Source organism: Leuresthes tenuis, unplaced genomic scaffold, assembly GCF_036924035.1.
Source record: "Leuresthes tenuis unplaced genomic scaffold, fLeuTen1.0.hap1 SCAF_14, whole genome shotgun sequence".
NCBI lineage: Eukaryota > Metazoa > Chordata > Actinopteri > Atheriniformes > Atherinopsidae > Leuresthes > Leuresthes tenuis.
In genome coordinates, this window is record NW_027325368.1 from 7,052,150 (window position 1) to 7,079,285 (window position 27,136).

The window sequence follows — 27,136 nt, forward strand, 5'->3', positions numbered from 1 at the left end:
TAGCAACTGTCCATCATGATTAATAAATACACGAAGATATTTTCTATACACACTAAAAGAAAATTCCCGTATATATCACAACTAGAAGACAGCCACGCCTTTCTGTGTCTAAATGACTAACTGCATAAGAAAACTACAAGCCTTGATTTGAATATTTGGGTCTAGTTTCTTAGTAAACACTTCTTTGTAATCTTAGAACAAACCTCCATCACTTTATTTTGTTCACAATGTCCAGCCACAATTTTATTTTTTTATTTTTAGGTAAAATAAATCAGAAGGGAAAGAAAATCTGATCTTGATTAAAATATGCTAATATTTTTGTGAATAAAAAATTATAAATTAAAAAAAGTCTATTCCTGCACAATTAAACAAGATCAACATTTTAACTTTTTAAAATAAAAAGAATTTAAGTACTAAAGTACTAAAAAGTGGATTGATTAATTAATTTGTAATTCAGTTTAAGTTCCTTATTCCATGTAAACAACAACAAAATTGTTATTTGTGGCGTTCATAACATTGTAAACAGAGTAAATAAAGTAATAAAATTACTGGCCCAAATTCCTCACAGTATTCTGTCCCACATTTTCAGTGATGTTTAATGTGTGAGATGGGGGAAAATATTTTGAAAATATAAACATTAAAACACACTGTCAACATTTTAATGGTAATCTGTTGCTTAAATAGACCATAAAGATAACAATCAGGATCCCTGTCTTATGACAGACTTATATTCTTGATGTTAATGTTATTAAAATCTCTATCCATGCATTTCCCAGGGAAGCTTTGTGACTGACACATGCTCTCCACCCTCCTGTGATATCAACCCCACGAAGTCACACATTTTTAGTCACATGAGATCCTTAATAAATCTAATGCATCATAAAATTTATAGTGACTTGGTTATTTTTTATCAGGAAATGGTTGCACTAGGGCTAACTAACATACATATGTCTTATTTGACAATATTTTGAAACATTATAAAGTCTTCAAGTTGTATCGTGAAGGTTGCGCCAAGTAAGATAATAGTAACAGATATTAATAATAGTAACATTGATGCATTTTGTATGAGTGCAAAACAAAGTTGCAATGTGCTTATTATTAGAAAACCAAACTGAAACAAATCCCCATCATTAATGTAACAAGTATAGGAGATTTTTTTCCCCAGTATTGATATAAGCACATAAGTATGAAAGAAACAACCTTGACTTTTATTAATTCATTTTAATAAACATTAAAGAAAAATAGCCTGCAAAAATAACCTTATAATATCTACGTCTTGGCAAACAACTACTCAATATACCTCTACTCATCGTTTTTTTAACCGTACATCTTTATATATGAATAACAATTAAACATCTAATTTCCCCAAATTTCCCTTTATTAATGAATTTAATAAAACAACCTCTTTTTACATTGCATCCTCGCTGTGATGAAAACATCCGTGAAACCAGTGATCTGCAGGTGTTTCCATCACTGACTACAGCCAAGATACAATAGAACTACAAAATTACGTATCTGCCTGCCTGGACTACGGGACGCCCATTGGTCCAGAAATGATCAAATAAGTTGCGAACAGTGTCAAAGCAGCACAGTCGGACGGGCAAGGTGTGAGAAACTGCTACTGTCAGAGATTTAAACTTAGCGCCTGGCGGTAGTTTGCTGGCGATGAGAGTCTTAATAGGTATGTGCATCGTTTACAGAGTTAGTTCTTTTTATAAAAGCTACTCGGAAAGGTCAGTGTGACATAACGCTACTAGCTAGCTGTTAGCTAATATTAAATCTCCAGCCAATAATTGAGCAGCATTAATGTTTTAGTCAACTAACATATGTAGTTGGTCTATAAGCCGCGTATCAGCCTTTGAATCATACAGTTAACACTGTTTCTGAGGTTTCTTTTTATTATTGTTATTCAAGCTAAGTTCGGTCAAGGAAGGCAGAATCTTGTTTTGTAAGCGTGCATCATACGCATGCGCACTGCTTGTGATTTTTGCCCATTCAACTGCTATCAGAGAGGCTAGGTTAAATAACAGATGCAATCAATTTAAACAGCAAAAAAGATAAAGTTTAATCAACACCTCTTTGAAATGCTCTGAAGAAAAACTTTACATTTTCAACAACAAGATTCCTGCTGTGGTTACCTCATGGTATTTGAGTCTGTACAATTGATTTATTAACTTTTTAAAACTTAGGGCCAATATGAGAACCTTTCCTCTTCATATTAAAAGTTGTTGTTTCTCATGGTCATAGTTGTAACCTTTTATTATTCTGTTCGCTCTGTTTGGACATTTTTCTCTTTATTGTTGTCCTTGCAGGAGGCGGATCTGGCTTTGTGGGCCGTGAGCTGACGCGCCTGCTAAGAGACAAGGGCCATGAGGTCACAGTGATATCTCGCCAACCAGGACCAGGGAAGATAACATGGGTATGATCTCAAGTTGATACAGAGTGACAATAAAAGAAGAGATCAAGGTCAATTTAAGAGCTTGTGATTCAGGCCAAATAGCTTCAAATTAACTTTTTCAACCAGTATGTTGAAATGTACAATCATTTATTTTTTTCTCCTCTCCATCACTATGCCAAATCGCTGTGCTTTTCTACAAATCCACTGCTCCTCCTGGCTCCTGCAGGGTGAATTGGAGTCTAATGGCCTCCCACCATGTGATGGTGCTGTTAACCTGGCAGGAGAGAATATCATGAACCCGCTTCGATGGTGAGTATCAAATAAGCAGAACCACAGATTAAAGAGACCACCAATATTTCCTGTGTCTGTTAGACTGCAGGCTTGTGGATATGTGTCAGTGATGGCCGGGACACTGATGTAGATACAAATAGCTGCTTTGTACTGCTAAGTCGGATGATAAACCGTGCAGCAGGAATACAACCAGAAGATTGAAGCAGAGTTACCAAAAATATTGTGCCAGACACTAAGCCTTGTGAAACTGTGTGTTGGTATGTTTCCAAAGCACTGAAGAGTCAAGTATGTTGTGAAACGAAGACAAACCGCACATATTTTATTCTTTCTTTATTCAACAGTATTAATATCGTCGGGGGTAAAAGGCCACTAGAATGAAATAAGAAATGGGTTGTTTTTTATTTCTTTTTATTTTCAGTGCATATCAAATTAATGGATGAATTGATTAGGTTGGATTTTCTGTGAATAAAATTAGTTATTTAATTGCAAGAAATGTATGTAAATAAATAAATAAAGTGGGTGCTGGGACAGACTCGGAGTCTTAGTGACAGCAATTTTTCAAACGCACCAATGTTTTGTGGTTGATAAACTAAAGACAAATCGATTCACACTTCAGTTGATGTTTTTCATCCTCTTGCTGGCTTCCGTTAGGTCTTATTGTTTTCAACTTTGTGGTGACAGTTTTGGAAATAAATTCTCTGGTGTCAGCAAGACAGTGGCCCCATACACCAGTTGACAGGCATTTGTTACACAATCTGAGAAGTCGTTTAGGGAAACTGTTTGGAAATGGGGCAGCAGTTGACTGAATGAATCGTATCTATCATTTGTGAACTTCAAGTTAATTGTATTAATAATTTGCCACAGGTCGAGCATGTTAATAGATCTAATTTTTGTGGTAGACTGTCAGAAGAGTAAAAAAAATCTTTTCCACCAAGAAAACCCGCCTGAGCTGCTCTTTGTTCAATGAAGAGAATCCTCTTCAGTCCTGATGCTGTGGCACACTTTTACTCTTGCAGTAACGAACCAGCTCAAAACCCTCCGGGATTCTCTTACATTGCCTCACAAGGTAATCTGCACAAAGCATCGACTTTAACACTAATCCGGTATATTTCGGATGAGCTGAAGAACCAGCTTAAATCAAGAAGTCAATACAGAGTATCAGAGTTCTGCACAGACCTCATTTATGCTCTTGAGGATGAAAGGGAGCAACATTTTACAGCCAGTCTCCAAAATCTGTCGGAAAACTTGAAACCGGAATAATCTAAACTGTACTAAACAACACTAACACACACACACGTTTGGAAGAAAAATGACGAAAAGTCACATTTGACATTTATCTTCATTTTCTATCTCTTATCTGTATTGAGCCATCCTGTACATCTCATACTAATCAGTAATTCTGTCTGTTGTTTGTAACACTAGATTTTGACCTATTTTTCTGTTGTTTGTTTAAGGTGGAATGAAAGCTATAGAAAGGATTTGTTCACCAGTCGCGTTGACACTACAAAAGCTCTATCTCAAGCCATCGCTGCATCCCCCAGTCCACCTCACTCCTGGGTGCTGGTATCAGGTGTAGGTACGTGTCTGGCTGGTTGTGAAGCAGACCAGTTGAACTAATATAGACGGACACATTAACGCTCCATTTTTACTGCTTTATTTGCAGCTTGCTACAAACCCAGTGTGTCAGCGGAGTATACAGAAGACAGCGAGTGGACGCCGTTTGACCTCCTCTCAAAACTTGTGAAAGAGTGGGAAGGTGCGGCGCGTCTTCCTGAGAATGTGGCAAAAAACACCAGACAAGTTGTCATCCGGCCCGGTATGTACCACGATAGTGATTCCCAGTATCTGAGAGGACCCTCATTATTTATTCAGCAGGCTGATGAATTTGCACATTGACTCTAGATTTTTGCTTCTCAATTGGAGAAGCAGTAATATTCAAGTATACAAACATTGTCACATTTTAGCTTTTTGCTTAAACTCTGAAGATGTATTGGTCAACTGTATTGAATTTATGGTGTGAGGAAGGTAAAAGAGTCAAATAAAGCGTAACTAGATACCTGCTGGGTCAACAGCGAGGCTCTTTGTCTTTAGGGAACACAGACTAAGCTGGTTTGGGACTTTTACAACAAAAGATGCTAAATTAAAAACTTTTTTTGTCCTGCTGTCTTCTTCATTTCACCCCTCTGGCCACTAGGGGCAGTGCTGGGTCGTGACGGTGGTGCCATGAAGCAAATGCTGCTCCCGTTCTGGCTCGGCCTCGGGGGCACCCTTGGTTCTGGAAGGCAGCCCTTTCCCTGGATCCATGTTTCGGACCTGGCAGGAATCATCGCCCACTCTCTGGAGCCCCCTGCTGACGCTCCGTTCCCCTCACCGCAGGTGTACAATGGAGTCGCACCCTCGCTCAACACCAACTACGAGTTCACTAAAGAACTAGGTCGGTCCCTGAGGAGGCCCACCATCTTTCCTGTGCCTGGCTTTGTCATGAACACCCTGATGGGCTCTGAGAGGGCCGTGATCCTCACTGAGGGCCAGAAAGTCATACCGAAGAGGACTTTAGAGTCTGGGTTTCAGTACAAGTACCCTGACCTAACATCGGCCTTGAAGCAGATTGTCGGGAGTTAATAAACAAAGGAAATTTCTGTCATTTTGTGTTCCTATTTACTGTATCCCATGACTTTAAACAAATATACATGGGCTCATATGTGGATAAAAGTGAAAACATTCTTCAGATTTGAGGTTGGTTGCCGTTTTCATATCACATAAAACCAGTGAAGGAGTCTTGTTTTAAAAACTGGAATTTGAATATAATTCTGGGCATCTGTTCATGCTTTTCATTAAAAATATATCTGAGGAAAAACTCCCATCACTAGTTTCCATGGTGTCTTTTGCCAAACTGATGTGTTGACTGTCCACTATGTTGCACAGACAAGAAAAATAATCAGTGGGCAGAATGAAGAGGCTAAATGGCGACTACGGCTCAGGAGGTCGTCGGTTGGAAAATTGTCCAGATTACTTAGATGTTGCAGGATCCTTTAGATGATGCTGAACCCCACAATGCGGTCCTCATTTCTGAGTTGTTTTGATAAAAGCATCTGGTAAATGGATGTAATTTAAATGATGGACGATAAGGGTCCAGAGGAAACAGATGAGTTGAGAGTTGAGGGTTGAAAATCGTAGTGATGGGTTAAGGTTAAGATTCCCTTCCCAGGCTTGTTTGAAGTATGAGCAGAGACCAGCACTTGTTTTCTTCCCTCTTGTCCTTAAAGTGTGGCTTCCTTTCTAAATTCTGTTTGAATCAGAATGTATTTGTCTGAAGAACATCTTTCAGTCGTGAGTAAATGACAAAGCAAAATATGACATCAGCTTTAGTCGTGAATACAGTCAGCTGAAAGAAATTTCTCCTAGTTTCCATTTCCACAGCAACTTCGATTCATTAAAGATTCAGTTATCTGAACCTCGCTCATAAAACTCAACTGGTGCACATCCCAGGATCCACTGAACTGGGTGCTGGGTCAACGACAGCAAATAAACGAATGGATCTGCAAAGGATTGTATTCAGCTGTCATGTTTGATGATGCAGATTAGGTCAAAGACAGCCAAATAAAATCCCAAAGCACTGAACTAAGCTATAAGTCTGGTAGTATTGTTCGTTATGATTGCAGTGTTGTGCTGAGCTCTTTGTTATAATGAAGAACAAAATAAACATTTCTGAGAAAGTACTTTAGAGCAGCGTGGTGATATCCTCACATACACTGAGGATGCACAGGAGCTGAAGTTCTACAGATAATGTTATAAAAATGTGTTTTTTTGTTTGTCCTTTCGAGCAGCATTTGCTTCCTGTCACGTACGTTGGAACGAGAGGAGGATGCAGGGCTTATACTCTGATTATTTATAATTCTGATTATTTTCTCAATCGTTTAGTCAACACACACCAAAAAAATCCCACTGCAAGTTTACGGAGCCAAATATCTTGTTTTGCCTGGCTGAGAGTATTAAACGAGGAGAGATAAATGAAAGTTGAAAAAAATAGCTGTGGATTCACATTCTACCAGTCAGCTCACAGGGAACAAGATAAAAAGGACAGAAAAATAGCTTCCTAAGAAAATGGCGGCCAGTAAATCACCGAATCAGATTTTCTTTGACCCACTCCACATAAAATTATCCTATTTATTCAGACAAAGGTACATTTGAATTCAGAGCAACAAAACATACACAAGAAAAAAACTTCTAATTGGAACTTTTTAAAGGTCACGTTTCAGTTTAAAGAAAAGAATATTCCCAGTTTACTGAAGGTCACAAACAACAAAGGTGAGTAGAAAAATGATGAGAAATGCAGTTGTTTTATGCAGTCAGCAGCAGATGTGTGTTTGGTTGAAGGTTTGATCCCTTTGATGGGAGATGCTCCCGTCTTCACTCTGATTCAGAGTGGACGGCGTCCTCCTCGACTTTCTGGATGACCGGCACCTGATCTCCCCAGTCGCTGTTCCGAGCACAGCGGTACACGTCTCTGAAGGAGATAAAACTCAATCAACAGGCGAATCCAGGAGCGTCGAATGACAAGAGATGTGAAAGGTCCGGATTACAGAGGATCGCAGACTACAAGATTACAAAAGCGACACTTCACGTCTGCTCTATTTCAAGCTTTGACGTCTTCTCCGATCACAAAGTTCCTGATTTCAGTCAAAACATTCTGGATTTCTTGTGCGGTTACTTGAGTTTAGACCGAGGAGGTTCACTTTTTTTTGCAGTAAAATGAAGCAACATATTGTTTGATGTCAGATGATCTATTTTTTCCACACATTTTTCTTCTAAACGTTCATCATCTGCCTTCATGTTCTGATCTACATAAGATCTGCTCCCAGATCCATGACCAATGGGCCTTTTGGTTGACAGATACTTATTGGCAGCTAAATAAGTTGTTTAACATGAGTATAGGAGTTGGGAGGTGAGTTGAATCCAGTAATGACAACACACCTTGTTGACAAACGTGTTGTCAGCTGGGACAGGGCGCCATCTTGTGAGGAATGCTCTCCCATTACCTCTAAATAAGACCATTTTTGACTGGTTAGACTTTTTTTTTGTTTGACTAAAAACGTAAAATCTAGTGGAGAGGAGAAGAGTGGGTAAAGGAAGAAGAAGAAAGGAGATTAGACCTTACCGGGAGAAGCTGAATGCTAGATCTGCTTATTAAAAAGCCTGAGCTTAAATCTGATCTCTGTATTTTAGGCTAATTTATTAAAGTAAATAAATTACAATACAACCAAAATACACTAGAGATGTGTTAACTGTATGGATGTTTGTATGTGTTGTAGATTTGTGAGTGATTGTATTGATAATAATGATGTGTTTTAATATTGAATCTCATTAAAAATTCCACTTTTTTTCCTACTTTTGGTGAACAGATGTTTTTAAGATTTGGTTATGAAGATAAGAAATGGACTGAGATATGATTTCGGAGTTTGATCAAACAGTTTGAGAGAAGAAACAGCATCCTGAAGTTAGCCTTTAGAGCAATCGAGAGCAAAATGCGGTGTCCAAACAAACAAACTTTGCCTTCTCTATAGTTATTTATCACTGGTTGATAGTATATCAGGTATATCATTAAAGAAGAATGACAAGAGAGACAAAAAAGTGGGGGAGACAAAAAGAGGATGACTAACAATAAAGAAACCTTGATGGATTCGAACCGTGGAAGCTGTGTGCAGGACTGTGTGAGGTGAGGGCGCTCTGACAGGTGAGCCAAAGGGGCGCCGACCCCAGAACCACGTTTTGCTCCACATGTTATCATTCAAAGCGAAACACTGGCTCTCCCGATCTGTTGGCGTGATGCAGGATGTTTTACCTGCTGTGTTTTCGTGCCGTCACCACTAAGTGTTGCAGCTGTCCATCAGGGCAGCACATCCTGCAGTGCACGTGTCGTGTCCTGCGTAACACCGGAGCGATCAGCCTGGCCCACTCCACACCCTCTGTTTCCGATTTCGCCGGTTCTGTTCGACTCAGTATCAGGTAGATGAACTTCTCTGTCTGACGGTCGTTGTGCTGAAAGAGGATAGACGTGGAAGTCATTCAGTCTTATTTTAAGATTCCAACCGTTTATTCGCCTAAAGAAAATAAACTCTCAAAGCTTAACTGCCTCCAATTAAAAGTATTCTGATCACCTGCTCTTGATTTCAAAGAGCTGAGTCTTACCCCGGGCAGAGGAAGAGGATGGTACTTCTGCTGGAAGTTGCAGGGTGTAACGGACTCATGAGCCAGTTTGGGACACATCATTTTGTGAGAACACTGGAAAAACCGAACAACAGTGAGGAGCTGCAACAACACTGAGGCACAGCTGGCTGACAGTGGAAGAAGTTCAACGTACCGGAGCAAACACTGATGCTGGCCTGGGGTCGTGGACAGTTTTCTCTTTTTTCTGGAGAACAAGCATTTCAATTTGAGTAACTGTGTTAAATATTTTACCCAACATCACCAAGCCACATTAGGCTGCTGTCTTAGTTACTAAACTGTAGTACCTTTACTAAAGTGTCTCTGGCCTCCATAAGCATTTGATGACCCTCTTTGGTGCCGTTTTCTACCAACACCTGAAGTAAAAAGATGTTAAACACATTATCAACTCCCAGGAAAACGACATTACCGTAATATTTCTAATAAATGTGCTTTTGTATTTGGTCACTAAGTATTAAGATGAACCATTTTTGTCATTGTTTAAACTGACCAGGTATGAGCTTGTCTTTCTCCACAGAGTGATCACTGCCTCTTCTCGCTCTTTGGCATCGGGAAGCTCCGACAGGCTGAAAGCCGCGACCACCATATCAAACTGCACCTGCAAGAAGAAGCTGGACAGTCACACAATCTGCAACAGTAACAACATCCAAATTACTCAAAGGATTCACGGCATTTTCTGTATTTTGGTCAACTTTTTAACCTCACGCTGTACTCATCATTCTAAAATTTTCACTGATTTCTGTTCATGTTTGTCTCTCTTTCTCTTTTTTTCTTTTTACCGACACAAGCCAACACCACTTTTATCAAAAATAACAATGCAAAAATAGATCTATTCTGGATATTTTGTGAGACAACCACTGCATCTTCAGAAATCTGGGGGAAAAAAAAATCTTATCACCAACCAACAGTCTCTTAGCTGCTCAAACTTCAGGTTATATGTATGTGAATAATACTGATTCCAGACCATTGTTTTCAATTTAAGTAAAATATATAATAATACGACATATTAATATACATATCTTATATTTGGTAAAATATAAGATCTCAAACTTTTACAAGCTTGTCCTGACCCAACATATTCAACAGTTCATCATCAATGATTAAACAACAGAACCAGCACAATATGCACACAAAAGGAACATGAACATCTTCAACAAAAAAAGCATCTTGTTCCAAGTTGCTGTTGGATCCAAGACGATTATTTTTAAAACTGAAAAGATTTGGATGTATAATTTTTTTGACGAAAGTGACTTTCTCACAATAAACAAATTTTTTTTTTCTGTGGCAAAAATGAAAAAAAAGGGGGATCTTACCTTAGGAGAGACGGGCAGAAACTGTCTGAAATAAACCTGTTTGATGTGAGGTTCGGCTCTTTCATCATCGCCTGTGCAGCAGAATCCACACAAATGCTCAGTTTATCTTTAAATCCTACATCTTTGCATTAAAAAACAGGAACTTAACAGTCTGTGTGTACCTTTGAGAAGTCGTTCTGCTAAAATGTTCATCGGTCCAGAGCTGTCCACACACACCATCTCCCTGAAAGAGTCGCCCCAGCAGGAGTGTGACGCCCTGTGGCAGAGGAAGACACACTCAACTGATAGTTTAAATTCAGTTTAAAAACTCTGTATTTATTTGCACACCAACCAGGCAACTGTTCCAAGTCCTGAACCAAAATCCAGGAGTGACTGGGGAGCAAACGAGGGATCCCTCTTCTTTATCTGAATTAACAAAAAAAACAAAAAAAGAGAGAAATGTTCATTTAGGACTGATAAAAGCAGAATTCCAGGGGTCATAATCTCATCCAGATCACTTCATTACCTCATTTAGAGCTCTCCTCACTGCGGCATAGCCTCCAGCAAGCCGAGCTGCCATGTACACAACACCCATCTCTTCATCGAACCTGAAACACAGACAGTGAGCTACACCTACTACACCTCAAACTTAAGCTCTGACGTGTGGCTGCAGGACTGACATCACAGTTTACAGCCTGATATGTCAACATTAGATTCATGTATTAAAATGAACCAACAAAACAGTTCCTCATTTAAGATCTAAGGGTTAAATTGTTAAATATTTGTCAGCACTGGCACAAATCAGCCTAAATAGAGCAACATATACGATGGATAAAATGCGCTACTTCAGGGGAGTCCAGTGATATGTCGTTCTTCTGAGCTCTGAGAAAACCTTCTTCCTGATGCGGTCCTCCAGCACCTGCTCATCGATATCTGCAAAAGGAAGCACATTTATTTTCTCCTGCCGTTGCATCATAAACTCACAGCTCACAGCTCACAGCTCTCGATTATATCTGTTATTATCACCTGATGCATCCGTCACCCACCTCCTCTCTTCTGCATGGCTTTCTCCCAGAGTTCCTTCTCCAGGCTTACCCCCTTCTGCCTCAGCGTCACATCCTCGACTGCTCGCTTCCGGCTCCACAGGAAGTTTGTGAGTTTGCGAATGCGCTCAGGAAGCTGGGGCACCTGAGCTCCTACAGGTGGAGAGACAGACGAGTGGCAGAGCAGTTTGTCTAAATTGTGTGTCACAGAGATTAGAGGATCTGATGAAGATAAATGAACTTACTGTGAATAACGGACTGCGCAGCAATCTGGAGCTCCTCAGGTAGTCGCAGAGTCTTCAGGTTGGTCACACCTGGGTGCTTCCTGTGTAGTTCACCTTTCAGGAAGTCTGCCTGGGGCTGTGGGTGAGCCACAGCACTCATTCCCTAAAATAAAAGGTTTAAATTATCACAGTTTTAATCACTTTTGAGTTAAATTGAAATAAGATTGTGGGTTAAGACAATAATGATGTCTTCACTGATTAACCCCCACTCTGATCTTCTTCTAATGCATTTAAGTTAACTTATATATGAGAAATGCACAATTCAATGACCATTAGGAGTCTGGCCAATGATTCAAACTTTGTCCTTTGTTTAACCTTTGTAGTGTTTACATCACATATAGATTCTGCCCTGTTTTGTCCAGTCAGTGATAGACTGTGTGTCCCGGGTGATGCTCAAGTTGCTTCCTTGTTCCTCGTACTAGAGAAGCACCCACATATACGGTGTTGAAGTCACTAAGAATGACTGTTAATCTGCTCACAGTTTGCCTTCGTATCTTCTCTGTGCTCATGTTAACGTGGTGACTAGTTGTACTGTTGTGCTCAGACTGTATTATGAACCAATACTAGTAGATTGTCTTTAGTTCTTGTTCTGAGAAGACAGTGATAATAATAATAATAATAATAATAATAATAATAATAATAATAATAATAATAATGACAATAATAAACTAAGTAATGGCTGAATGATAGATGGACGTGATCAAAGTCTGTTGTTATTAGGAGCTGCTTGAAAGACAGGAAATTATGATATGTCCTTATTTCCCAGAGCTACAACATAATTACAAGTGCCATGTATAAACTCTTATTTAAATTAATCATATATTTCAAGGACAAAAAAGCAGGTTAGAAAGATAAAACAGCATACAATCCAAAAAATAAAGCAGATAGCTGCTCATCAGAATGAATAAATTGCGGAATAAGTTCTAAGTATTATAAGTATTTTCAATCGAGAATTAAACAGAAAGAAGTGTATAAAAAGTGACGACAGATTAAGTGGCACAAACTTTAATTTATGGATTGACACACAATTCGGACTAACATTTGTGTCATCGACCAAAGTGATGGTTTAGAGAGAGACGCACATAAATGTTATTATCTGACCTCCACAGTAAAGATGCTGCCTCCAATAACACCCACTAACAGTACGTACCCTGAACATCATCTTCACCCCAGCCACCCTCTGACAGATGGCACAGACTCTATAGCTCCTCGATGCCATGTCTTTGGTGCCTGAGCGGGGTTCAAACGGCGTAAAATTGTACTTTTATATCTACACCTTGATATAACACGCTATGCGTCTGCATCCCTTCAAAAAAATAATTCCGACCATTAGCTAAAGCGGAACCCTTTAGCTTCAAAGTTTTGTTCCCTCATGAAGAGATCTAAAACGAGTCTTCACTCTGCCCGTGTAAACGGATGCTGTCCAACGTCGCCAACATTTTACTTTTAGAGAAGTTTCGCACTTTTGGAAAAATGAACGTATGAACAGAATATATCAAAAGTCATATCTAAACTAACATTTTTGTTCAAACTCGGCTTTATTCCAAGTGGTTTCAGCCATAATCTGCATAGCCGTAGCATTTGTAACTGCCAGTAGGCAAGCGTACAGAATTTCTTCTCGCTTTGTTTTAATAGTAGAGTGAGTAGTCTTTATAATAAACGATCTTTAGCAGTACTCGCTCATCACTGACCCGGAAAAGACAATTGCAAAAACGAAGGCAGAAGCTAAAGCAGTTTCCCGCCCCGACTTTGCACCCTCTACCACAGCTGGCATCTACATATATTGTTATAGACAAACATGAGACGAACCAGAGGCTCGAGAAATAAAAATCAGAGCGCCATAGAAAATGAAGAAGTTAAGGGTAAAACAGGTTGGTGCTTGTTTTTAGCTACACGGGACAGCAACGGTTACCGGTTGCAGTTTAACTACGTCACTTAGTCCGGACAGCTAACACATCAATTCATTTATGATTTTTATTTTTTTACTACATCTATGAACAATAGGACAGTCCAAAACGAAGTACTATATTTAATGGAGCCTACATTTAGTGCTAGATTTAGCTTGTCTCAAGTGTGCATTTCTAATAAGGCGTTCACAGTTTGGGGTAAAACTGATATCCGCTTTATTTATTGTTTTGTTAATTTATCATGCCAGCTTTTAAAGAGATTATTTGATTATGTTACACGTGAAATCAACTAAAATATTGGATTTTCATCAAGCAGAGTTTAACAACTTTTCAATCTTTCAAGAAGATTAATTTTTAAGGGTTGTTTTAATAGAACAATGACAACTGAAATTATTGGCACATAGAAAATGAACATGTGGAAATGTAAGCAATCAAACAAAAGCAAGTAAACGTATTTCATTAAGAAATTTAATTTAATTCAGCTAGACCTTACTTTTGGTCTTTTTGGGCTTTGATTCTTTATCTTTGTTGCCCCTAAATCTTTGCAATTACACTGTGATTCACTGTGATTGCCCCTTTGCGTCAGTGTGGCAGTGGAAAGGTGATGAAGGACAGTGGGAACCGTACCCGCCTGCAGCCGGTGCCTTGCTGGACTCCGCCGTCTCTTCGGGGCAGACATCTGTCACTCTGAACCTGGGCTTGGGGACTGCATACGAAGTTGATCTGAAGAAGATGGTCCAGATTAATCCTGTGACAAAGTACAAGAGGAAAGTTCGCTCTCAGATTGTAAAACCAGGTTTGTAGTACTTTGCCTATCCGAAAAGAAATCAAAACCTTGATTTTTTTTTTTAAGCAAATACGTTGGAAAAGCACAACAGTGGTTATATTTAGTCTTAACTGATGCAGTGTGGAGCTTCTCACTGTTTAAACAACCATGTGAAGACGGATCCTGTGGTCATGGTAACTATTGGGTCTTACTTCAGTTTGTCTGGTCGAGGTTTTCCAATTTAATTGAATTCTTTATTCGATTTGACACAGTTCCAGTTGAGTTTTCTACTAATTGTTGTGTAAATAAACTATGTTACTGCATGTATTTCAACTCTCACCCCCCCCTTCTATTCTTTTCTTGTGTTAAGAAAGTTTAAATGGAGCTGGTGATGAGGCTGCTCATGCTGAAGAACTAGTTGAAGTTAAAAAAGAGGAGGAGGAGGAGACCAAAGAGCAGCCTGCAGCGAAGAGGAGGAGAGGACAAAGCAAGAGACAGGCAAAAACAGAAGAAGTGCCCAAAGAGGACGTAAAAAGCGAAGGTAAGGCAGATCTAACTGTTACACACTTTATGTGGAATAGCATTAAAAACAAGAGTCTTTAACTGTGGAAGTGCTGCTGATACATTCATTCATTCTGGCTGTGAACACCGGCGCCATGTTGTAATGTCAGAGACGAAACCGGCCATCAGCTTTCCACATTAATGATTTGTTTCTGATCTGCCTTTGCTTCGCAGAGGTTGTGAGAACCGTGGTGATGAAGGGCAAAGCTCCAGTGGATCCCGAATGCATAGCCAAACTTGGAAAGGTGCTTTATGTTTTATGTGTATTCACAGGAGATATGAAACTCCTGACTCCTGGCCTCTTAAATCACCCCAGTTACAGTTCCCCTTGTGGGCTGCACCCCGTCCTGTGAATGCTTCTGCATTCAGTGAAATGTTGCGTGCAACAAAAGAAACATTTGACCAGAGTCTAAATGTCATGTTATATTTTTTAGATAAGCAGTCATGCAAAAACAGAATGAGACAACGGTCAGTGGCAGGAAAATTGGGCTGTTTTAACTGTTTGATAAGAATAATGTCCAGATTTATCTGACTTGCTTTCAGTTTAATCAGCAGCTGCTTTAAGTATCTGGTCCTCAACCAAAACAACCAAGTTTTTCATTTTTTAAAGAAAAATTACTCGCATTTATGATGGTTTTTTCCTTCTTATCTTTGACAAGTGGTAGCTGGTAAAATGTGGTTTGGTTTGAGACTTTTTACCAAACACAATCAGGATGTCAGAACATATTAATCAATTCTGTTGGGACATTGCATGTTACATCAATCAGGGATCCCACTCTGAATTTTCATTTTTGATAGGCTTGAAAGGCTTTTTTACATGACATAAGATATCCCAAATATGTAAGATTCTATTCATCTTACAGCATCTATTACAGATGAGCTACCAATACTTTAGATTTGACTTAAATTATGAAGCAAGTTTAAGAGTTTCACAAAGCTCCCTATTACAATACTCTGCTCAGTTTCTGGGGATCATTCGGAAATTAAAAACACGCAAAAGGTATTATAGGCTATTTTTTATTACCTTATGTAAAATTGACTGTTAGTTAGTTAGAAAACAGTTGCCTTTAACATTTTAGATTACGAGAGATAACAATTTATTCAGTGAAAAATGTGAGGAAAAAGGTGTTTTTCCCTTTTTATCAGACTTATCAGGCGTCTTTAAACCTGTTCAACTCTTAAAACTTTAAGACAAATATTGAAAAGTTTGATACAAAACGTGTTTTTACAGTGCAGTTGCCTTTTCTCTTCCAGGCTCATGTTTACAGTGAAGGAGATGATGTTTACGATGTGATGCTGAACCAGGTAACATGTTAAATATTCAACGTTAAGTTGAGTGAAAATGTTCTGGATGTCACATCCAATTTGTTGTCGTGCAGCTCTTAAACTGTTCACCGAAGGAGGACTGATGAGGCTTTTTAAGCTTTAACTAACTTTAGTTTCATTTTTTAACCAGTAAGGAGGTGAATAGTTTTTTAAACTTAAAGCAAACACTTTCTGACTTATTTTGCAGACAAATCTTCAGCACAACAACAACAAATTCTACCTGATCCAGCTGCTGGAAGATGACAGCTCCAAGGCTTACAGCGTGTGGATGAGATGGGGCAGAGGTGACACAGCCGCTCGCTGATCATTTATTTATTAGATTCATGGAAAAGCTCACAACAAAGCTCTTTTCTTTCAGTGTAACTGACAGATAAAATTCTTTATCTGCTGTTTCCACAGTGGGCAAAGTGGGTCAAAACAGCCTCACAGCCTGTGGTGGAGACCTGCTGAAGGCCAAAGATGTCTTCAAGAAAAAGTGAGAACGTTTAGCTGACTGAAACGTTTCTAGATGTCCTCTGTGGAAGGGCTTTGAGTGAAATTCTGAAACTGTTGCTGCAGGTTCATTGACAAGACAAAGAACGAGTGGGAACACCGGCAGAGTTTTGAGAAAGTAGCTGGAAAATATGACATGCTGTTCATGGACTACAGTACCAATGAAAAGGTATGCTTAAGCCTCAAGGATCATGTCTTCTCTTTGGTTTAAGGCCTTCTAAGTCCCTCATGGCGGAGCATGTCAGTGTGTTCATGAATGTTTTTCACAGTTCCAGGAGGACAACCAGACCACGGTTGATGCTGCACCCCAAAAGAGGACCTCGAAGCTGGATGCAAAGGTTCAGTCTCTCCTTGAGCTCATCTGTGACCTTAAAGCCATGGAGGAGTGTGTGCTGGAGATGAAGTTTGACATCCGGAAAGCTCCTCTCGGTTGTTCAGGCCTTAACATCAAATTAAAGCTGCAGTTAATTGTGATGCTCTCTTCTAATATTTTCAAATTTAATCCGTAGGCAAGCTAACCTCAGAGCAGATCCGTGCAGGCTACGCAGCCCTGAAGAAAATCGAGGAGTGCTTGAAGAGGAAGGGCGGCCATAAGGAGCTGTTGGAAGCATGCAACCAGTTTTACACCCGCATCCCACATAACTTTGGGTAGGTAGTATGCAGCTGAGCCATAAGCAGGATGCTGCAGAAAACATAATGTCTTAATCTTTTCCAGTGTCTCTTATATTGCTGGAACTAAAAGGTGTCACTCTCCAGGTTGAAAACTCCCCCCATCATCCGCACAGAAGATGAGCTGAAGGAAAAAATTGCTCTTTTGGAGGTAAAATATAATAGTATTCAGGGCTCCAGAACATGTTTTTCCACTCGAAGCACTGATGTACCTTAAATGAAAATTTTGGGATTGATTTTACCGATACTGAGTCATACTGTAGATCTCATAGGTTAATTATGAGATCAATTAATCCACTCATTTAAAATAAAACAGCATCTTGATGCTTCTGTTTGCAGATTTTTCAGTTTTCAGCTCATTTCAAAGACTGATTTCAGCCAACAAAATGATCCTGAAGCCTTGATGTTATCCATTTTTATTCTGTTTCTGTGTCGCTCTGCTGCATGCCGAACAGAACGCATATAACACGTATAATGTCTGCTGTCTTCTCTTTAAGGCGTTAAGTGACATCCAGATTGCAGTTAAAATGGTCCAGTCCAGTAAGGAAAGTGATGAACATCCTCTGGACAGACAGTACCACTCCCTCCAGTGTGCACTGCAGCCTCTGGATTCCAGCAGCCGTGAATATGCGGTCAGTTTGACTTACCTTATACAAACAATTAAAACCTAAGCCAGTCTGAAAACACTCATTAGGACTTAGCCTCAGATACCGTGAGATGTTTGCTGTTACCAGTTACTTATTGTTTTATTTATTTTTTTCTTCACACATGTAACTTAGGGGGTCTATTAATTATCTTTTAACTGTCTTGTGTGGTTTATTATGTAACTTTTATTCCTTTTTTGCATTAAATTTAGTGACAATATGCATTTTTTCAGTCACAGCTAACACGGCTCTCCTCCTCTCTGTGTGAAGGTGATAGAAAAGTATCTCCAGTCCACCCATGCCCCCACCCACAATGACTTCACCATGACCGTCCTTGACATCTTCTCGGTGGACAGAGACGGGGAGAGCGGCGGCTTCCTCTCAGACTTACACAACAGGTCAGCAGAAACACCCCCGCTGGTTTATGTCACCTCCGATGTTGACTTTGAAGACTGATTTCTCAGTTTCCACCGACGTTAATCATCCCTTTGTGTGCGTCTGCCAGGACTCTGCTGTGGCACGGTTCCCGTCTCTCCAACTGGGTCGGCATCCTCAGTAAGGGCCTCCGAGTGGCCCCACCTGAGGCTCCGGTCACTGGTTACATGGTAGGATGAGTGGTCGAATCTTCTGACTCTTTAACAGAAATCGTAAAACGATAAATAATATCATTTTTGACTTTTTATACATGCCGTTCACGACAGAATGTAACAACATTTTCTTCCTGATTCAGTTTGGTAAAGGTATCTACTTTGCTGACATGTCATCAAAAAGTGCCAACTACTGTTTTGCCAACCAGAACAACCACGTTGGACTGCTGCTACTGTGTGAGGTGAGTTCCTTTGTTTTCAGTATCCGCCTGTTTTGAGCTCACAGTCATAGCTCTTCCAGAGATAAAGGTGCACCAGTAGGTGGCGCTCTCAGACTCCTGATTTATCTGCCTGTAGAAAATACAGCGTTATGTGTAAATCCAACATGAACTGAACAATTTGGCTCAGATATGATGCTGCGCTGTTTCCAACAGGTCGCCCTGGGAGACTGTAACGAGCTGCTGGACGCCGACTACGAGGCCAGCAACCTGCCTGCTGGAAAACACAGCACCAAGGGCCTGGGACAGACTGGACCTGACCCCAAAAACTCTGTCACACTGTTAGTCGCTCTCATTACAGATTTCATACACGTCAAACATTGATTCGGTCGTGTCTGACGGTTACACAACAAAAATCATTACACTCTCTGACGGCAAAGCTTATTAATTACATTTAGTAATTAAACTCGATGACTTACAGTTATCTGATCACTGGAATCATGTGATGCGTCCAGTTCAGCGGCGTTAACGTCAGCTCTTTACCTCTCCGTTGATCTGATTTGTGTTCTCATCTGTGTCTTTTACCAGAGGACGTGACTTACTGTAGAGTGACTGTCGCTCAGAGAGCTTTCCATCCTCACGGTGCTTTATACACGCAGAAACTGCTCATCTAAAAAGACTTTTACCTTCATGTAAATGTCAGGTTGTGTCACAGAAAGTCAAAATGCTGTTTGCTCTGCGGTGACTCAGCCGCTCTAATGGACTGACCTCGCTGTGCCCTCGTTTGTTCTGCTGTTTCTCCCGCTGTGCCTCTTCTCCTCTGTAGATTAAAAAACAAATCAGGCTTTTCGTTACACAACAGTCAGCAGGGCACGAAGCGCAGCTCTCATTTTTGTCAGGCAACCTTGAAAAGAAAGTCTGAGTTGCCACGATGGACCTCTGATTGTTTTATTCGATTACTTGTTCAATTTAATTGAAGGAAGTCGCAAATGACTATGAAGCAAATGTTTCTGAGCTCTCGAGCTCGATACAGATAAGACATCTGAGGATGTATTGTGCTTTCTGATTAAATGAGGAACATTATTTACAGTTCTTGGACCAGCTTCTATTTATAATTGCCTTCTTTCTGCAGCTGTTCGCATCAGACTGCACAGTTTAATTATTAAAGACGTCTTCTCAATCAACCTCATAGAGCCGTGGTCAGTGGCTTTAACTGGATAGCTTAGGGTTGAGTTATTTCTTTTTCTTGATTATTAAAAACCGTAGCACTCACAGTGTAAATGTCACATGCAGTTGATATGAGGCGCATTGTTTTGGGAGCTGTAGTTGTTGAATACAGACCTTTAGCTGGTGAGTGAGCACTTTGTTTTGCACACAAATCGCTGATGATGGTGTGCGCCCACTGCAGAAAGGAGTTGGCTTCATCGGTGCATATATTCATCTGAATGCCTTTGTTTTCGGCTGAGGATTAGAGGAACAGGACACTTAAGCGACAAATGCAGCAATCTGGGGAAATTTAGCTGTTTTTCCTCTGTTTCATCTCTTTTAGTTGAGCAAATAATGGATGCATTTGTTAATGATTTAAACAATGACGATGACTGTTATTGGCCACTGTTTTCTAAAGATTAGGAGCAAATGTCACATTGCTGCCAAATGGTTACCAGTGTTTTGATTTCTGCCCGTTAGTTTATTTGCTCCAACAACTTTTAAGTTTGTTTGTAAAAACAGGAAATATGTGAGACATCAGGAGTTTGTTTGATTCTCTGTCTCTCTTTTTCCTCCTCAGGGACGGTGCAACGGTGCCGATGGGCCCCGGGGTGAAAACAGGAGTCGGTAAAACCGGCAGTTACTCCCTCCTCTACAACGAGTTCATTGTTTACAACCCAGCACAGATCCGCATGCGGTACCTGCTGAGGATCCAGTTTAACTATTCTTCACTGTGGTGAAAACATGTTGATGAAGCAGAGAGGAGACTTTTATGCTTCATGTGCAGTTGAGTCTGGGGTTCGTTTGGATTAGCTGTTAGACCTGAGCACACTGTTGCCAGGCAGATCTTCGCTCTTACTGATTCTGGTGAAAGAATATTCTGGTGGAACTTTCTGAGTGACTCAATTACCTCTGAGTGTGTCAGATCAGTCCAACGATACCGTTGACTCTTTAAAGCTTTTAACTGCAGCCTGTTTCTGTCTGAGGGACCTTTAGAGTGGAGGAGTCATTGATGGTTATGAAGGTGAGAAATTCAAGTGAGAAAAATAACAAGTTTTCTGAAATTCATGTCAGCTCTCTGTAATGTTGGACCCTGTCACATATTTAGATTTTTTTCTTGGTTATTAGAGTTAAACTACAGGTTTACTTCAGTGGCCGCTGGACTTATCATCCTTGAAATGAAGATGATCCGAAGAACATTTTGCACTACATTTTGTCCACGTTGCTTTAATGGTGAATGCCTTCCTATCAATAAAAGCTGTTTTTATCCACGTTTATTTCACTTTGGTGTTTGCTTCTGGATGTTATTCAGCATCTGTCTGAAAAGATTAAAGTTGTTGGTAGAACTCCTCCAGACAGTTCGGATGTAATGAAACAAGTCTTAATGATACTTTCTAATATTTTTATTCAGGTGAAAATAAGATAAGATTCTGAGGAAACATGATTCTTTCATTGTTGCTGTTAGAGTATATACATAACGATAAACTGTGCTGGGAACCCAGTTTCACCTCCTCCCCAGCAGGTAGAGGAAGATGAGGACTATGTCCAGGTAGATCGTGAGAGCAGCGTTGATGTATTCCTCTGGATCCAGGCGGTAGCTCATCATCCCCATCATCAGCTGACAGTCGATCATCAGGAACTGAGGCAGGGAGGGAGATTTAGAACAGGGTGAGGAGTCACTGCTGCTTGATTACATGCCGATAACAAGCTATTAGCATTTATTACATTTAGAGAAAACGCAGTATGAAAAGCACATGGCGACTAAAATGTTGGCTGCTGCTGTTTGTGTTGATGCTGCTTCCTGGTACAAGCCAGGAAAAATATTTAATTAATTTTACATTAAACACAGTAACTAAAACTAACCCCACCGTGGTGCCTTCATACCAGACCTCTAACTTTAGATAGAACAGTTTCCCTTTGTTATTTTCTAATGACTCATTCCATAGACTTCCTGCTTCTCATTCAGGTTAAGTCATGATCAACTTGTGTCATTATTGGTTTTTATAAATATATTTCCCATTTTAGATTAAACTCTTTTTTATTTATGTATGAAAACAGACTGCAATGAGCCAAAAGTCATGTAAACCCCATATTTACTTGATAATTGCACAAAATGTTAACCACAGTTTTTAGAGGTTTCGATGGTAATCATGATTTTAACCACTTCCCTAATTTAGCTAAGAGGTTGTGAGATCTTCCTCCAGCTATTTTTATTTTCATTTTTTTATGTTTTTTGGCATGTTGTTGCTTTCAAGTTTAATTTGAATTTCTATTTACCAAAAAGCAGCACAATATGTCAGTTTCTGTATTTTATATGTTGTTTTTGTGCTTTTAGATTATTTGTAAATCACAGGATTCTGTTTTTATGTACATTTTTCACACTGTCTCACTTTTCTTATTATTATTAGCGAGGTTGTAAATTCTTTGTGGTCTTAAAATGAATTTGTTGAACACTACACAAACCCAGTTTTTATCTGAGCCACTTCACAACACAAGAATCACGTGTATCAGTGGTGTTTGACATTTGTTCAGGACAACCTAATTACTTATATCTGACGTGGCTCAAAGTCTATGTCACTGATGGCATTACTGTCACCATGATGCACATCTGTTGTCCTCACCAGTGAATAGAGCAGAGCTCCCAGACATCCGTAGGCGATGTCGGAGATGTAGGAGTAGTAGAAGGTGCAGAAGATCCCAAACATGATGAGATCCACAGCCACGACCAACAGGACGCCGTAACAAATAGTGAAATCATATCGAGTCTGGAGATGACACAGAAAGATGAGAACTCATGGAGAAATTGAATCAATAAAATAAATTCCATATAGCTGACAGTTTGCACGGCCCACCAACACACCACTAGCATCTATCTTTTTATAATAACTTGATTCATTTCTTTTGTTATTATTTTTTCACTGGTCCAGATGCCTTACAGTACAGCAGCTCTCATTGGCTAAATAAAATCTTTAAAGTGAGATCTGTTGTGGAGCCTCACAGTTTGGACTCAGTCTTCAGTTTCTGACACATGATCTGCACAAAGTCAATTTGATTAATCATTTCAATTCAGCTTTTATCTTACTATGCTGGAATTACAAGGAGACACTGTAGCTTCCATCTGTTTTCATAGTGGACACTTTTTAAGCTATTCAATAAAACCTGTTTTTAGTTTGTTAAATGTCAGAGAAAAAGGGAGAGGAGTGTATCGATGTCTCCCACAGAGCACGGTAATGACTTCACTGCCTTCTTTTTTCAAACTCACAATGGAAAACTGGAAAGATTTTAAGTTATCTGTGATATAAAGACAGAATTGGCTCATTTTTGCATTTGGAGGAGCTGGAAACAAAGACTATTATTCAGTTTTTAAAAATAATTTACATAAAAAAACAAATGATAAATCAACTTTTCTTTGCCTTCTTTCTCTTTTTTTTTTCCAGCACTTGCACCGTGTATTGTTCACATTTGAGTAATGACTTTAAAACCGAAGGTCAGCTCAGATGTGTGCACGCTGCTCTGGTTGACATCAACTCAGATGTCATTTTAACATGAAAAGCAGCTCTTCAGCTCAGTCTGGTCGTCTAACCTGTGCAGAGAAAATGATGATTGCCACAGAAATGACCAGCGTCACAGCCATGGTGATGACCACAGCCGTGGTGTTGTGAAAGGAGGCGACGGTCCCCACCATGTATGACAAACTCAGGGTGACGACAGCCTGCAGCCATAAAATTCAGTGTATTAGTCATCATTATATCATATGAATCCTTCATGTTATTGTTGTGTAAATAACACATTCAGGTGCAGATTTCTCTTCTTATCGTTCTGCTCTACAGGCGGTGGCTAACAAAGACAATGTTGCAAAAGCCTGTAACCGCATAAAGATGCAGAACAAAACCTCCACCAGCCTACACGTATCTGCAAACATCTGTGGAGGAATCTGAGGTTTTCTTTTGAAAACATTAAAGAGAGAAGATTCTCTGAACTCATCTTAATGTTTAGAAAAGATCTCTTTGTCTTTCTGTATCGAAGTAGTTGTTAGACAAAGATGCTCCGAGGCTGGCGTTTGTCTACATGACTGAAAATATATTTAACTTCTCTTTCAACAGGTACAATTATTTCAACTACAAAGCCTTCTTTGACGAGGAGGGTTCAGTTTCTGTGTCTGTGACCCACCAGTCCCACGATGTTCCAGGGGTGACGGCGGCTGAAAGACTGACAGAAACTGAGGGAAAGCGCCACCACGGCGAAGATGATGAAGGAGCTGAGATAGACCCACAGGTTGGTCTGCACCGCCTCTTTGACCACGCTGGAGAAGGTGAACACACACACGACACTGAAGGTGAACAGCAGCTGGAGAGTCAGGATGGCAAAGACCTGTACAAGAAAGGATGATGTACAACATTTCATGTAAAACATTAAAACATCTGAACTGTAGCTGAACAAAAAAAAAAACTCATCTCAGGAGTACATAGATTATAAGGTCAAAAAGAATACACACATCATCTTTAATGTGACAATAATCAGTAAAGCACCAGCCATGTTGGGCTAACGGCATATTCCTGCTCCCGGCTGCCTCAGACTGGTGACATGAAGAGTTCAGAAAGTCAAAGTAGCAAATTTTTCTTATTTTCTTATCAAAAAAGCCCCGAAATTAAAAGCAACTGAAACATCCAGCGTCTGTCGGTCCAACTGGAAACAGAACCAGTGCAAACTTGATTTAAATGCAAAAATAAATGAACGATTATATGTTGTTTTGTAGCAAAAAAATTTTCACATCTGAAGCCAAATGTGTCTCTCAGAGTCCTCCATCATTCACACTATTCTCCTGAATCTGCCAGTTAAATGTGCACAAACCTTTCTAACAAACCCTCTCCTCACTGATTTGTCATCAAAAGACGATGAGGATATAAATGGGGTTGTTTCCGATGCAGCCTCTGGGATTATGTCCTGGAAAGACTCGTATCCAGTGGAGGGCTGGTAGGTGTGAGCGGTGTCAGCTTTGGGTGGGTTGTACATTGCCGGGGCAGCAGAGTAAGGTGGAGGCTGCTGTTCTTGGTATGAATAAGGCAGTGGGGTGAAGGAATCAAAGCTTGGAGCAGCCATCGTCTGTTTGGATGATGTTTCTGACATTGTGGATGACGCTGAAAGACAGATGAAACTTATACAAAGGCTAAAAAACAAAGCAGAAGGATGTTTACCGGCAAAAGGGAGTAGTTCAGGGTTTGTATACTTTTTTACCAAATTGTGGAGTAGACATGAGGAAGTAAAAGCTGAGCTAAGGGGCCACTTTTCTGAAACTCAGCAGTAACTGTGGGAAAACCAGCGTTGTGTCTTTTTACTTAGTGTGAGGAAGGGTTTGGAAACACTGCAGCCAAGTGTGGTGATAGTTTCACTTGGTGATGAGAAGCATAGATGTTACTGAACAGATGAAGAAAATCTGTTCCGCTGTGAGAAACAACGAAGCACACCTACCGACAGCTGAAGCAGCTAAATGGAATTTAGCCATCTTTAGTTGTATGATTCATAGCTGTGCTTCTCTAAATGTCCTCTGTAGATAAAATGTTCTCTAAAGGGGGGTGAACAGCTTTACAGAGCACTGTTTGCAAGTGACTCTCTCATCAGGGGCTGAGCACCCACAACGGTCTGATCCGAGACCCAACCCTTGTTTTAATGTCTACATCATTAAGGCTTCTAAAAACTGTACACTCATGAATAGATGAGTTCAGTGATTTGAGTTAATTGACCCTTTAAATTGTTACTAATAACCAAACAGTCCTTTCCATCACTAAATATTACAAAGAAAGAAAGTGCAGCAGAGGTAAACATGAAACCTTTCCTTTCACTTTAGTTCTGTAATAGAGAATAAAGTCAGTGAGCCTCTTACCTCTGAATGTGGATGTCTCTCGAGTTGACGAACCCCAGCAGTCCAACACTGTGCTGTGTGAGGAGGAACTAAAACACTAACGCCCACTACATGGTGACGACATTCACATGTCCCACCAACCTATGGTGGAGTTTCACTTCCTGCTTGTTCGAAGTGATGACAAAAAGTTTTTGTCCGAGGCCTCAGTGTTGGAAACTCCTGCTTTGCTTCATATGCAATCAGCTCAAAAAGTCCAGACGCTCCTAGTTTAAAGTCTTCTCAGCCCCGACAGGAGTACAATGAGTTCATGATGAACTCCAAGCCAGCACAAAAGGTGTATAAACCTATTTTTTACTCGTAAATGCTTAATCTGTGTTGAGATTTGTGACATGAAAATGTTTACCAACTGTTTGCGTCTGTAGCTGAGATCATCAGAACTTTTGCATCTCTGATTTTCATCCTCAATTCAAACAGAAAGAGAAACAAAAAGACAATTTAGCTCATTCTAATAACCGAATAGGAGGCGTGCATCACTTAAAACGAGCGCCAAGTCTCTCTTTTAATTTTAAAAGTAGTTTTTTGTAGTTGCAGAAGTTTTCTGAATAATCTTTGTATTATTTAGGGATATTCAACCTCTGTCTTGCAGATCACTTTGTGTCATTACATTTTCAGGCTGTCTTGCACATTTAAAATCTTCCCTCAGATTTTAAGGAGCTTGTTTTTCTTCATGGTGGCTTCTTTTTACATCTGCTTTGTGTCATTTTCTTATAGTCTATGAGTGCACGACTCCCTTAGTTTGCTGTGCATTGAACCTCGTTCTTCCTTCTGTTTCTGCTTTCTCGTCTGTAATGGTTTACAGTTTCTAAAGTAAAACACAGCAGAGGAAACGGTTGATGGTCAGCCTATCATGGTCTAAGCCTCCACTGCGTTTCACAGCAGCTGAGGGGAGGTTGTGGTTTCAACTATAAGACAAACATGTTGTGCTAGAAATGCAACTATAATGTCGTGTGAGATAAAATGAGAAAAACAACCCCTGCAAATTCAAACTGATTCCTCTGGTAGATCTTTTAAAACTCGGATAACGTGTTACATGAATAAAACGCACTTTCATGCAATTGTACCTGCATGTTTTCAGCCTCTCAGTAAAATGTTTATGTCATCAAGCGTTAAAGGGAGGAAGAATTACTGAATCTTTTAAGGTTTGAAATGTAAATGTAATCCAACTGGTTCTGATGTTGTCATAATTTATATTATTGATCTAATAAGTCATCACTGTAAAGATTTGATACATAAATTGTGATTCATGTCATTACTGTAACCAAAACAAGAACTTCCCTAAAAAAAAAAGTAATTAAATAAAAGAAAAA

General features: G+C 39.8%; 4 protein-coding genes across 4 annotated transcripts; 2 read left to right on the forward strand and 2 right to left on the reverse strand.

Moving 5' to 3' along the window:
* The first annotated feature begins 1,530 nt into the window (after positions 1-1,530).
* On the forward strand, positions 1,531-5,333 carry sdr39u1 (short chain dehydrogenase/reductase family 39U, member 1). The gene is made up of 6 exons (XM_072363480.1): positions 1,531-1,681; positions 2,313-2,419; positions 2,625-2,707; positions 4,144-4,265; positions 4,353-4,505; positions 4,884-5,333. The coding sequence occupies exons 1-6, from the start codon at positions 1,666-1,668 to the stop codon at positions 5,309-5,311; spliced, it is 909 nt and encodes a 302-aa protein (XP_072219581.1). The 5' UTR covers positions 1,531-1,665; the 3' UTR covers positions 5,312-5,333.
* Positions 5,334-6,856: 1,523 nt separating this feature from the next.
* Positions 6,857-12,838, reverse strand: mettl17 (methyltransferase like 17). The gene is made up of 14 exons (XM_072364315.1): positions 12,684-12,838; positions 11,495-11,636; positions 11,253-11,402; positions 11,052-11,139; positions 10,733-10,814; positions 10,559-10,632; positions 10,389-10,483; positions 10,228-10,298; positions 9,405-9,512; positions 9,202-9,270; positions 9,051-9,101; positions 8,879-8,971; positions 8,532-8,728; positions 6,857-7,196 (listed from the first exon to the last, which is right to left on the reverse strand). Exons 1-14 carry the CDS (start codon positions 12,750-12,752, stop codon positions 7,100-7,102), a joined length of 1,386 nt encoding a protein of 461 aa, XP_072220416.1. The 5' UTR covers positions 12,753-12,838; the 3' UTR covers positions 6,857-7,099.
* Positions 12,839-13,249: 411 nt separating this feature from the next.
* Positions 13,250-21,181, forward strand: parp2 (poly (ADP-ribose) polymerase 2). The gene is made up of 17 exons (XM_072363684.1): positions 13,250-13,404; positions 14,027-14,236; positions 14,577-14,747; positions 14,942-15,012; positions 16,022-16,072; positions 16,281-16,377; positions 16,493-16,568; positions 16,652-16,754; positions 16,861-17,014; positions 17,095-17,233; positions 17,342-17,405; positions 17,752-17,886; positions 18,169-18,296; positions 18,404-18,503; positions 18,629-18,727; positions 18,920-19,044; positions 20,490-21,181. The coding sequence occupies exons 1-17, from the start codon at positions 13,332-13,334 to the stop codon at positions 20,647-20,649; spliced, it is 1,956 nt and encodes a 651-aa protein (XP_072219785.1). The 5' UTR covers positions 13,250-13,331; the 3' UTR covers positions 20,650-21,181.
* Positions 21,182-21,294: 113 nt separating this feature from the next.
* LOC140268722 (protein lifeguard 1) lies at positions 21,295-25,061 on the reverse strand. Its single transcript, XM_072363689.1, has 5 exons — positions 24,761-25,061; positions 24,080-24,280; positions 23,493-23,621; positions 22,531-22,674; positions 21,295-21,548 (listed from the first exon to the last, which is right to left on the reverse strand). The coding sequence occupies exons 1-5, from the start codon at positions 25,034-25,036 to the stop codon at positions 21,414-21,416; spliced, it is 885 nt and encodes a 294-aa protein (XP_072219790.1). The 5' UTR covers positions 25,037-25,061; the 3' UTR covers positions 21,295-21,413.
* Positions 25,062-27,136: the final 2,075 nt, after the last annotated feature.